Source organism: Chiloscyllium punctatum, chromosome 18 (assembly GCF_047496795.1).
Source record: "Chiloscyllium punctatum isolate Juve2018m chromosome 18, sChiPun1.3, whole genome shotgun sequence".
Lineage (NCBI taxonomy): Eukaryota > Metazoa > Chordata > Chondrichthyes > Orectolobiformes > Hemiscylliidae > Chiloscyllium > Chiloscyllium punctatum.
Window position 1 is genome coordinate 90,121,043 of NC_092756.1, and position 12,909 is coordinate 90,133,951.

A 12,909-nucleotide genomic window follows, 5' to 3' on the forward strand; every position below is an offset into this window, starting at 1 on the left:
GAACTTTCCAACAAGCACCAAGACATGGCTTGGCTGGTGGTGAGAAGGGCTCTGCCTGTGCGATCCTTTATGCACACCCAGACTCTCAGCTGCACCACACGCTGCCCTCGAAGCAGCTGCGGAGTGGGGGAGGGGTGGAAACGAGACTGTCACACACTTCCTTCTGGAATGTGCCTATGCAGAAGAAGCCTGGAGAGGAATGCAGTGGTGTTTGTCGAGGTTCGCCCCGAGCAGCGCTGTGACACGGGACTCCGTGCTCTACGGTCTGTTCCCTGGGACGTACACCAAGACGAACATCAACTGCGCCTGGAGGATCATCAACTCTGTGAAGGACGCTCTCTGGGTGGTCTGAAACATGTTGATCTTCCAGCTGAAGGAGTTGACCCCGACTGAGTGTTGCAGACTGGCACATTCCAAGGTCCAGGACTACGTGTTGAGGGACACGCTGAAGCTTGGGGCAGCTGCCGCCAAGGCACGGTGGGGAAAGACCACCATGTAACATCTGCCTGTCTGAGAAGAACAGGGGGCCCATGCAGTCATTTGGGCTCTGCTGACGTCTCAGCTAAATATATGGATATATGATTGATAAACATACAGACCTGTATATATAAATGATAAATTCTGATCTCTGTATGCAAAGAAATTGAATGTTTCCGTTGTATGGCATGACCAACAGTACAGACCAAAATAATTTATGAATAAAGTATATTTTTGAAATAAAAAAAACTTAAAAAGCAGAAACATTTACATCTGCAATCTTTGTAACTCTACCTCAGAGGACTCTGGGTGCTCAGTCATTGAATATACTGAAGACTGAAATTGAAAATTTTTTGGAATCTGAGGGAATCTTACTGAATTATGGTGCAGGTTCAGGGACTACACACCGTATTCCTGCTCCTATTTCTTATATTCCTATGGTCTGCTATAGATTGACATACAAAATAAATACCTGTCATAGCATTTGCCATGTAAGAGTGACTTGGCATATTCATCCAGTGATTGCACCTGGTTATCCACAAATAGATCATATTTAGTGTCATCCAAAGTGACAAAAAATGCCGCTTTCTCCACACTTTCCATTGAAGTCTTGTTCTTTCCAGAGCTGAAGTATGCTTTTCGAGCCTTAGCCCAAGGAATTCTGCTTAGCAACATAAAACAAAAAACATCAATACTCTTCCAACTTAATTTCGCTACCTCCAAGGCATTATTCTAGAGCATAAATGTAGACAATCCTCCAGCATACTGGTTCAATCAATCAGTCTTATTCTTCCTACATGAACTAGGACACTGACGATCAGAAATGGATCTTTAAAAAAATGGCAGGTGGGAACTGGCTGCAGTTCCAGCTTCATTTCCAACATATTCCCATTTCTAGTGTCAGAAGGGGGCAGGGTGCAAATCACAAAAGGTGGGAAATCCAAACTCAAAAGGGTAATTAATGCTGAGTTCAAGTAGACCACTCTTCCAAAGGCCTTAACCTGTCCTTTAAACATTAATAAAACAGACTGGAGCTGTCACTTAAGAGTTAATAAAACATGTCCTGCTCGACTGCTTTGATTGACAGGCCATGAGGTGGATGTCAGGAGTAAATCTCATGTTCATCTGCTCCTGTAGTTTCAGTAGAGTTCTTTGTTGACATTTCCAATGGGCTGTCATTACAATTGAGGTAAACAATAATGCTTGACTGAGTTTCAAAAGCATTTACACCTCAGATAGTGAGGGTTTGTAGATAGGGGATGCCAAGTTCAGATTTTGATTAACTATTTAAAACAACTATTAAAAGGACTAGTTGCCTTACATGTAGTTGTCGAATATTTATTTGTTTCTAAAGAGATGGGATTTACAACCTTTGAATTAGTTTCATAATTGTTTGTCGCAGGATCAAGTGTATATGATTGATAATTCTATTATATTGTTAGAACATAATTTTTTTCTTCTTCTCTACTTTGATCCTGAGTGTTTATAGAGATTACTGGGTGAGTGGTTATGAAAGTGGAAATGGGGATTGAAGGAGCACAGGACTATAAGTTGGCATGGACGACGGGAAGGTGGATATGTGAGAGCTGGAGAGAGTAACAGCTTCAAAAAATAACTGGGATGAAGTCCCCAAAGAACTGAGGCAAACCTGTGCATGTGGCCATCTACAATCTGCTCCTAGGGTAGGAGGCCTGAATCCATCATCTACCAAATTCTTCCCTTGACACCACCATATCGGAGTGAAAATTTGACTTGAAGCGGCCTTTAAAATTAAGATGGGTGTGCTAAATTAAGAAATGCTCCAACCAGGTTATCTGGCTTGTAGCAAAAACCCTGTTCAAGATGCTAGTGAGCCGATTATGGTCCTAATCCCCATTCTACTTTCACACACACTGTAAATGAACCCATTGAACGATATTCTGAAGGTGACAGGTTTAGACCTCTTTCTAATCCTGAAGCAGTGAAACCAACTACATTATATCACATCCACCTGATCAAGACCTGCTGAATCAGCACAGAATGCATTCAAACCTAAATCTTTCCAATTGATATGGCTCCAAGTCTCAATTTCAATTTACAGAGGAACCTTGATTATCCGAATGCCAATTAGCTGAAAATCAGATTATCTGAAGGAGAGCTTGAGGTCCTGACAGAAACATTACAAAGACGTGTGTCCAACACTGATCGCGTCTTTTGTTTACAATGATTAAAAGTGCTGCCGAAAACAGTCCTGGACTGAGGGGAGCGCAGGCATGGTCTCTAAATGATTGACCTCCCACCCCCCCTCTCTCTCTTTTCCCACACTGGTGTGTACCCTAAACCCCTCTTCCCCAGATAATCTCTCTAACATTGTCCTGTACAGGGCAAAGGTGGAACCTGTCAAAAGGTTGCAGTAAAAAGAGGTTGGGGCGTTTTGTGGGGGGGTGGGGGGGAAAGAGAAGAAACACATGTGCAGTGGGGGGGCCATGTGGTGTGTGTTGCGCGCGTGCTTTTTGTAGAATCACCACCCCCTCCTCCAAAAGGCAGTAGCAGCAGCAGTTTTGTTGTTGGTGTCCAGTCTGGCTGCCCCAGAAAGGGGGCAGGGGGATGGTGTTGGACGGGCTTTTGGGGGTGGGGTGGGGGGGGGGGTGCAGTGTTAGACGGATTTGGCTGACGCAGGTGGGGGTGGCAGTGTTTGGATGAGATGGGGGGGGGGGGGGGGGATTGGATGGGGTTTGGGAGGGCAGTGTTAGATAGAATTGGGGCCAGGTGAGGGGCACGGAGCGAGGGCTTGCGCGCACTGTTCTGGTGCCTCGTCTCCTGAACGGGGAGCAGCCTTAATAATAAACTCTGAGCCCCAGGGAAAAGCATTGAATCAATTATCCGAACGAAATAGTGCCCGCCCATCTAGTTTGGATAATCGAGGTTCCCTTGTATATATTCTTGTTCTTTTTTCTATTCATGAGGCACATGATCAATATTGTGGTAGAGGGTCTACAGGAAAACAGTGTAAAAGGCAGAAAAGAATGGACTGCTACACGGTTACTTGTGGTGCTTAACCAATGTCAGCTATGAAACCTGGGAAGGAGCAGCTTGCAAATCCAGGAGGACTAGGAAACTCAAGTCTACTCAGCAGACACCGGTTGCTTTGTCCTGCTGGCATGATGCCACCAATCAGAGAAGTGGATAAGAAAATGCAATGGTCATCTATGAAGTTATAGGAAAAAAATATCCATTCAATAAATCTGAACAGCACAAAAGGAAAATAAAGTAAACTTGCAACAAAATAATAAAAAATACTTATTTCTTTTGCATCAAACTGTACAGTGGTGGTGGGTGGGACAGAATTCAAAGCACAGCTGAAGTGGAAGGTACTGAGAACTGCGTTAAAAGTAAGGAGGGATGAGAAAAGGAGTTCTGGAGAACAGAGGTCAAGAGCTGCCAAGTTGGAACATAAATTTGTTGTTGATGTCCTCAGATGAGCAGCCTTCAGAATATGCAGTTGGAAGATGGACTGGATTTTTGCCAGCGCCTAGTGAATGGTATTTCAAGATGAGTAAGTATTCAGACAGTGAGGAAAGAACTTGCAGCACAGAACATAAAGCAAAAAGACAAAGCTCTCACCTGTTCCCCGCAGTTAATGCAGCCAGATACTTTTCCCCAGGCTGAGGTGAAGAATTCTCATCCAGGATGTACTGGAATTGGACCTGTAGCTCACAAGGATTCAGAAGGCGCCCGCCTTGATATACCCAAACCTTAAAATAACGACCCTTGTGATAGACCACAATGTGCTTGCTGTCCACACGGTGTTGTATAAAGTCTGTAAATTCAAGAGTTGCGCTGAGTAAATCAAGCACGTTTCATTTTTAAATGAAAACATCAAGTTAACAAAGGAGGAAAGGCATAGGGTTGTAACTTTCCGTTCAAAGCACTGTCCTCTCGTGAGTGCCTCTAGATTAAAACTTGGTGGGACATTAAAATCAAAAGGTGCTCAGAGGTCCTCTTAAGCAACTACTCTAGCAACCTACATTGCTGGAGCAGTCTGCCATGAGAGCAGCCCTGAAGAAACAGGTATCGTGAATCTAATAAATGCACTATTGTGGGAAATAGCTTTCTCTTTTAAGGGAAAACTGTAAATTAGTACAGAAAATACCCACCTCAACCTCCTTCAGCCGGGAGGCCTATGACTGGTACATCTTGTGGCAGATGAAACCATTGAGCTTTACCAGCAAAACTAAAAGATCTCCACCTGTCATCAAGTAGGTCTCAGTGGTACTCGGGTACTTTAGTTTTTAGGCTACTGCAGCAAGTATCCTTACCAGCAACAACGAGATGCTCCCGGATCCAGAACAACATGCAGCCTTTACAAGTGATCTTTACAGGAGGATGGAAAGGACTTTGTCTCTTAGCAGGCTGTGAGACTAGCTCTTCCAATAAGCCTCCGTCTAAGGCTCTCAAGTTATCCTTTAGAGCGTAACTTGCCACTGAATTGAGAAGGTCTCGCCTCCAGTCACTTGTCACAGCCTGCTGAGTCTGAGAGCCCAGTGTAATCACAGAACAACATTTATCAGCTAAAATTCCTAGCTGCAGAAAAGAATTGACATCATACCTGACTCTAGACCTGGAATGCGGGATGTATTGAATATATTCTCATATTGATTAGAACACATGGGGACAACACCTCGAATCAACAGCTGAAGAAAGGCAGAAAAACAGGAAAGAATAACACGTGGACATGCAAAGAAATTATAAGCAACACATCTATAATACAGGAGACAAAGAGGGAAAATAAAACACGAACTCAGATTCCTCCACCTGTAGGAACTTAAATAGAGACAATAAACACGTTAACTCTGGTCATTCAAGGTACCAGGGAAATGTGACCTCGTGGTGGACCTAAGAAAAAAGGGTTAACGTGGAGGAACATCATTCAAAATGGGAGATGGGAAACTAAATTGGGAGCAATTCTTATGTACTTTGGAATAAGATCACAGATGTTGGCAAAGACCAAATTGATAACTTTGCTACAAACTAATGACCATCAAGAAACCTTTTGAGCTGGCCCTCTTCATAACGTGGAACAAATTCAGACAAAGATGACCATGATCTGAATGCTGACCCCATTTTGACAAATTTAATTTCACAGTGAAGATGATTTGTAGCTCAGGTTGTAAGTTTGCTAGCGGAGCTAGTAGATTTGTTCTCAGATGTTTCGTCATCATGCCAGGTAACATCATCAGTGAGCCTCTGGTGAAACATGGGGTACTGTCCCGCTTGCTATTTATCTCTCTTTGTTGTGGTAGCTGATATCATTTCCAGTTTGGTTTCTGAAAGGTTGGTAAAAATGGGGTCCAAATCTATACATTTGTAATGGAGTTCGGGTTTGAATGCCAGGTCTCTAGGAATTCCCGCATCTTTATTTAGCCTGTCGCAGAATGGATGTATTGTCCCAGTTAAACTGGTGTCCCTCTTCATCTGTTGATATAAGTGACAAAAGCGAATAACCGACTCCACTTTCTAGATTTAACAGTAGAACAAAAAGCCAATGGACAGCGACAGACCACTGTTTACAGGAAAGCCACACACATTGATCAGATAGTCAACTACAGGAGCGACCATTCTATCACCCATAAGCGGAGCTGTATCAGGACATTATTTAAACGAGCCACAACACATTGCAGTACCCAGAAAGTAAGTTGATGAAAAACATCTATACAACATATTCAGAAACAACAGTTACCCAATAAGTGCAGTCCACAGATTCCGACACAAGAGACCTAAACAAAAAGACACACATGCCCAAAGACTCTAGCCACCCTGTCATACATCAAAGACATCTCTGATGATGACGACTACTCTGGCCCTAGGTATCATTGTAGCCCACAAACCTACCATCACACTGAAACAGCTCCTGATGAGTTAAAGGACCCCGTACCAACAACCAGCAGAACAATCATCATATACAAAATACCCTGCAAGGACTGCAGCAAACATTACATTGGGCAGACAGGCAGGAATCTAGCAACCAGGATACGGGAGCATCAACTAGCTATCAAAAGATATGTCCAACTATCACTGGTATCCGCACACAGATGAAGAGGGTCACCAGTTCGACTGGGACAATACATCTATTCTGGGACAGGCTAAACAAAGACACACACAATTCTTAGAGACCTGGCATTCAAGCCGGAACTCCATTAACAAACATAGATTTGGACACCATTTACCAACCTCTCAAACAAAAAGGGAAATAATATCAGCTACCGCAACAAACCAAGACAGATGAACAGCAAGCAGGACAGAACACCAACACTTCACCAGAGGCTCACTGATGTTACCTAGCATGGTGATGAAACGTCTGAGAACAAATCTACCAGCTCAGTGAGTAAACTTACAATCTTAATTTTATTACTTGATGCAGAATCATGAAGTTTAGTCCAAAATGACTGTGAAAGGTTTACTGAGTATTTTTATTAAGCAATCAAAAGAATTTTGTAGCACGGCGTATCTGTCACTGCAGGATAGCAGGGCATTTTCCAATCCTGTGCACCTAGCAACAAACATTCATTGTCTCAAGTGTGGTGCAGGTTGCCTGGAGCACAAACTTTAGCAACTGTTCTATAAGTCACATCAAATTTTACAAGGAGGCCCTCTCCACTTTGTTTTTTAAAATCACCAATGCTTATGGTTTATCTGGGCTGTGTTCAACAATAGCTCGGAACTCAGTGGTCTCACAAATGATGGAAGCTAAAATGAGCCAGCGCACCACATTGTTCCATTCTGACCATTCCTTCCAGATGAGGGCATAAAATGAAAAAGTGCAGATGATGGAATATAAAAGAGTTAATTAAATATTGGTCAAAAAAAGGTGATTGTTAAGAATGATCAGGCTGGATAAACTTTAATAAAGGTACAGCAGATAGTATCCATTCAAAGTGTCAAACAGAAGAACAATTTAGAGAGTTTGAAAGACTCAAGATAAAGATTTTTCTATCAGCACCATTACATTGAAAATGAACAGGTTAAAGTAGCCATTAGAAAATTAATAAAATATTAAAAATAAAGACATATCACATGCACACACACTCCCACACATACATTTTCTCACTCAAATTGATAGTTTTGGACAATGGTTTCAGAACCGAATCTGGTAACTGATTTCAAACTAGATTGAAACATTGTTGTCTGGTGTGGCAGTTTAGTCAGCAAGTTCCAGTGAAATCTGAAGTGTCAGCACCCCAATTAAATGAAGCACCAAGCCAGGAAGATATGCTTCATGGTAGGCAATTAAGAGTTTGTGGAATATTTACATGAATAAAAGCTTGGTCTTATCATTTCACTATGCCAACATGGTGCAAACCTTACGACAGAAATATTTATTTCCCCCCCCCCAAGTCTGGGCTGGTAACAGATTTGGATGACCTTGAGAAGACCTATTGCTCTGTTGGGTCAATGATGATTTTAGTAGATAGGGAGAAAAAAAAAACAAAACTTCAAATTACAGGAAAATCATTTCAAAGAAAACACATAATAGAAAACTTCACTTGTACAAGTTATTCAACAAAAAAAATAAGCTGAAGTAGAGAATTTGAGGGAACAGATTCCACCAAGGCACAAACAGGATCCACAAACGCAGTGAAAATGCTGCTGAGAGAAGCATGTAGAGAGCATTAACCACCCAGGCATGTCACACAATACAGGACTTCAGCAGTGACTGGCTAACTGTGAAAACTGCAGGTAAGTCCCAATGAGGACTTTATTTTTGTAATTCTTTTAAAAACTCTCTTACTTAGTTGACAGTGAGTTGATTTGCTTTGTTCGTTGCCCTGTTGGCTATTTATACTGAACACCAATTACTCTGAAGCCCAGATAGGTTAATATACCAGATAAGTACATTCTTCAGTCTGATTGTGACAACTATTTATGCCTCAATTTTCTAATGCATGGAATTAACCAAAGGTAAACCTGTTGGCCTGTCAATAATCACAAACAAACTGAGCAAGGACACAAACCATTCACAAGGCAATTAGACATTTGTGCACTCTGGCATGTAGCAGAATATCAACACTCACGTTGCCAGGGAACACCAATAAATGTCCCATTAAGTATATCAATGCTCCCTATATCTCCACCACTCAATAAGATCATGCTGATCCAAATGTGGTGTCACCCTTCCTTAATTGACTACCTCGCCCCAACCCATAAACCTTGATTCCCTAATCAAAAAGTTATTAATTCAACCTTGAGTATATTCAATGACCCAACCTCCTCTGCTCTCGAGAGTAAACAATCCCACAGATTAACAAGTCCCTGACAGAAAAAGGAATTCTCATCTCTGCCTGAAGTGGAAAACCCCTAAATTGGCTTCAGGATGTTTCTTCCTTGGAGTTGTAGTCTCATTGGCAGCTCTTGGCAGAGCCAATGTTCTGGGTCCAATCAGCAGCACAGGCTGCTCTGTTATACTACTTCTGTGGTTTTTCATCTTCAGGGGAATGGCGTAGTGGCTGCGGACAGCAGAGGCATACCAGATGATTTATTTCATTTTATAATTTACGTAATTAAAATAGCATTGGCTTAGAGTCAGAGATGTACAGCATGGAAACAGACCCTTTGGTCCAACCCGTCCATATATCCCAAACCAATCTGTCCCACCTGCCAACACCCGGCCCATATCCCTCCAAACCCTTCTTATTCATATACCCATCCAAATGCCTTTTAAAATGTTGCAATTGTACCATCCTCCACCATCCTCTGGCAGTTGCCCCATAGGTCTCATATCTTTCCCCTCTCACCCTAAACCTATGCCCTCTGGGTCTGGACTCCACGACACCAGGGAAAAGACTTTGCCTACTTACCCTATCCATGCCCCTCAATTTTGTAAGCCTCTATAAAGGTCACCCCTCAGCCTCCGACACTCCAGGGAAATGCCCCAACCTGTTCAGCCTCTCCCTATAGTTCAAATCCTCCAACCCTGGCAACATCCTTGTAAATCTTTTCTGAACCCTTTCAAGTTTCACAACATCTTTCCGATAGGAAGGAGACCAAAAGTGCACACAATATTCCAACAGTGGCTTATCCAAAATCCTGTATAGCTGCAACATGACCTCCCAACTCCTGTACTTAATACTCTGACCAATAAGGGAAAGCATACCAAACGCCTTCTTCACTATCCTATCTACCTGCGACTCCACTTTCAAGGAACTATAAACCTGCACTCCAAGGTCTCTTTGTTCAGCAACACTCCCTAGGACCTTACCATTATGTGTATAAGCCCATGGTGACTAATGAACATTCTTCTGTATTTTCTTCAAGAAAGAATAAATTACTAGTAAATTGGGACCACTACACCCCCGCCATTTGAAAAAGCTCATTCTTCAAAATTCCAATGGGTATCAGCCCAAATTGCTCAACCTATACTGGAAAACTAGCCGCTATCACAGGAATCAGTAGACCTCCTATGAGCTGCTTTTTAAGTAAGCAGACCAAACTTTAGATAACACTCCAACTGCTGACTCACTAAAACGCAGTATAGTTTTAGCGACACAAATACTTTTATACTTGATTCCCTTTGCAATTAACCACTAACATTCCATTTGCTTTCCTAATCAATTGGTACCTGCATATTAACATTTATTGATTCACATACCAGAACATCTGAATCAACCGAAGAGTTTAAGGTTCAACAACACCTACTTGCTTCTACAATCTCAAGTGTTTAAGGTCAAGCTAGACTCAATGCAGAGTCTCATACTTAACCTCTGGGTGAGGCACACCAGATGTAATGTTAAGTATGTTTCCCTCATCAGATATCTGATAGGATATCTGTCCCCAAAGCAACAGAAAAATCAACTGCAAAACAACTTGCAAGATGTCAGCCACTTTAATGTCACAAAAGCAACTCTGTAACAATGCCAAATGATGTTCCTACTTCTGAGTCATGTGGGACCTATTTTGTTGCTCAACAGGGTGCTTAGAAAAGTTCAAGGTAATAAGGCAGAAGCAACCTCTCTATTAAGAGGGAGGCTTCAATTAACGAATTCTTTGACGAAGTAACACATACGCTAAATAAAGGGAAATGCTGGTTGTACGTTATTTAGATTTACAGAAGCTATTTGATAGAATGTCTCGTAAAACATTTTTACGAAAAGTTCATGGTGTAGGAGGTAACAATGGAATGGATAGAAGATGGGCAAGCTAAAAACTGTGGGCATAAATAGATATAACGAGCGGTGTGTCACAGGGATCAGTGCTGGGATCTGAACAGTTTACAGTTTATATAAATCATTTGATCGAACAAACTGAAAATATGGTTACAAACTTTACAGATGGCAAAGGACAGATATAGGATGATTAACTAAGTGGGCAAAGATCTGGAAAATAAACTATGAAAGTAAACTGACAGGAAGTTAAAAGTTTGGACACTCTGGAGGCAAGCAGCATGTTTCTGCTGATGGGTGAATCCAGAACGAGAAGGCACAGTTTAAAAAGAAGGGGTAGGCCATTTAGAACGGAGTTGAGAAGAAACTTCTTCATCCAGAGAGTGGTGGTTATATGGAATGCTCTGCCCCAGAAGACAATGGAGGCCAAGTCTCTGGATACTTTCAAGAAAGAGATGGATAGAGCTCTTAAGGATAATTGAATCAAGAGTTATGGGGATAAGGCAGGAACAGAATACTGATTGTGGATTATCATAATGAATGGCAGTGCTAGCTCAAAGGGAGAATGGCCTACTCCTGCACCTATTGTCTATTGAATATAAAAGTTAGCAATAAAAGCTTCTTTAAATACATAAAAGGAAGAGGGGTCAAAGTGAATATAGATACTTTAAAAATGTATCTGGGAGAGACAGTTACGAGGAACAAATAAATGGCAATGGAGTTAAACAGATATTTTGCATTAGTCATTACAGTGAAAGATACTTCAAGTATCTGATTAATACTAAAGAATACAGGGGAGGAATCAAGTACCATAACTACAGAAATGGTATTAGACAAACCAATGGGGCTAAAGGCTGATAGATCTCCTGGCCCTGTTGGCTTGCATCCTAGAATCTTAAAAGTAGTAGTTACAGAGATAAAGGATGCAGTGGTGGTAGTTTTCCAAATATCCTTGAATTCTGGAGATTTACCCAAGTTTTAGGGAGAGGGTGGGGTGGCAATCAACATACTCCTGTTTCTATTTTTGGTCCTGTGGAGTATAATGTGGGAAAATGTGAAATTTTGCAATTTGGCAGAAAGAATCAAAAACTAATTTTTGATCTCACAAGACTGTGCCTTTAACAGAGAAGTTCTGTGCTGTTTCTCTTGCAGAGGGGTGCTGTCACAGTGGTACCAAAATGTCTCCTTCAAGCAGACAGTTGGGGAACAGTTTTTGCCTTCTACCTGGGTGGTTTTCGTTTTATACGAAGAATCACGAGTGGGCAGGACCAGGACCAGGCCCCTCAGACCCAGAAAGGCTTTTAGTTTTGCTTTCAGTTAGTCAAATGTTTCTGCTGGGTACAGAAGCTAAAAGCTCAAGTTCCTGGCTGCTACAGTCTTAGATAGCGAGGCTTCCTCCTAAAAATCAAAAAGGTGCAGACTGTTTCTTTCTTCTGCATGTGAGAACTATAACTGTTTTGCTGAATTGCATTTTTGCCAACAGGTATGTTTAAGATGTTGCCTATATTCGAACAGTTGATGATTAGTGGTTAAATAGATTGTCTTGTTAGGTATTTCAATAAAGTTACGTCATACTTTTTTTTGGTACTTTACCTGTGTTATAAGAATAAAGTGCTTTTTTACTTAAAGCCTAGCGGTGGATCAATCAAATCACATTTGGAACAGAGCACCTTATCCTTGCTTTTAAATAAATATAAAAAGTTAGGGTCTAGTCTGTTTCCTTACCATACTTTCAGGGCGAGGGTCTGGTCCATGGCATGAAAGATTGCAGAGCTTTGAGACTCAAAGGAATCTGGGTGTCCTAATACATTAATCTGAAAAGGTTAGTATCGTCACTTTCTCCTAGCATGCAGGTAAAGCCAGTAACTAGGAAAGCTAATATTTAAAATAAGGGGGTTGTTTCATGACGAAAGGTTGGGAAGCTAGGCTTCTATCAACTGGAGTTTAAGAGTAAGAAACAACTTGCTCAAAAACACAAGATCCTGAGTGGTTCTAACAGGGTACACCAGGAAAGGATATGATACAATCTAGAACTGGCGTCACGATTCCAAAACTTGGGAGTGGCTCATTTAAAACTGAGATAAGCTTACTTTTAACTAATACTTCATCACACAGTAATGCAAATCTACTGCTTTGTAGCATAACCAACTCAACGTCTGATTGAATGTTTTACAATACATATAAATTAGCTCTCTCTAATGATTAACTCTTTAGTGTTAGTAAGGCAGCTGTTGAATCGAGAATTGTGTGACACATGTGGGCAGTATTCCCCCGTCCAGCCCGAGCAGTTACAAGC

The 12,909-nt window shown here is 41.6% G+C and overlaps 1 protein-coding gene across 4 annotated transcripts in view; it reads right to left on the reverse strand.

Moving 5' to 3' along the window:
- LOC140489309 (carnitine O-palmitoyltransferase 1, liver isoform-like) overlaps positions 1-12,909 on the reverse strand; it is a 104,472-nt gene that overhangs the window by 35,221 nt on the left and 56,342 nt on the right. For 3 of the 4 annotated variants that reach the window (XM_072588709.1, XM_072588710.1, XM_072588711.1), the window contains 2 exons: positions 4,081-4,276; positions 950-1,138 (listed from right to left, as the gene is read on the reverse strand). In XM_072588709.1, coding sequence (XP_072444810.1) covers positions 950-1,138; positions 4,081-4,276 — 385 coding nt within the window. Of the gene's footprint in view, positions 1-949; positions 1,139-4,080; positions 4,277-5,065; positions 5,151-12,909 lie in introns of all 4 variants that reach the window. The other variant, XM_072588712.1, reaches the window with a different exon arrangement.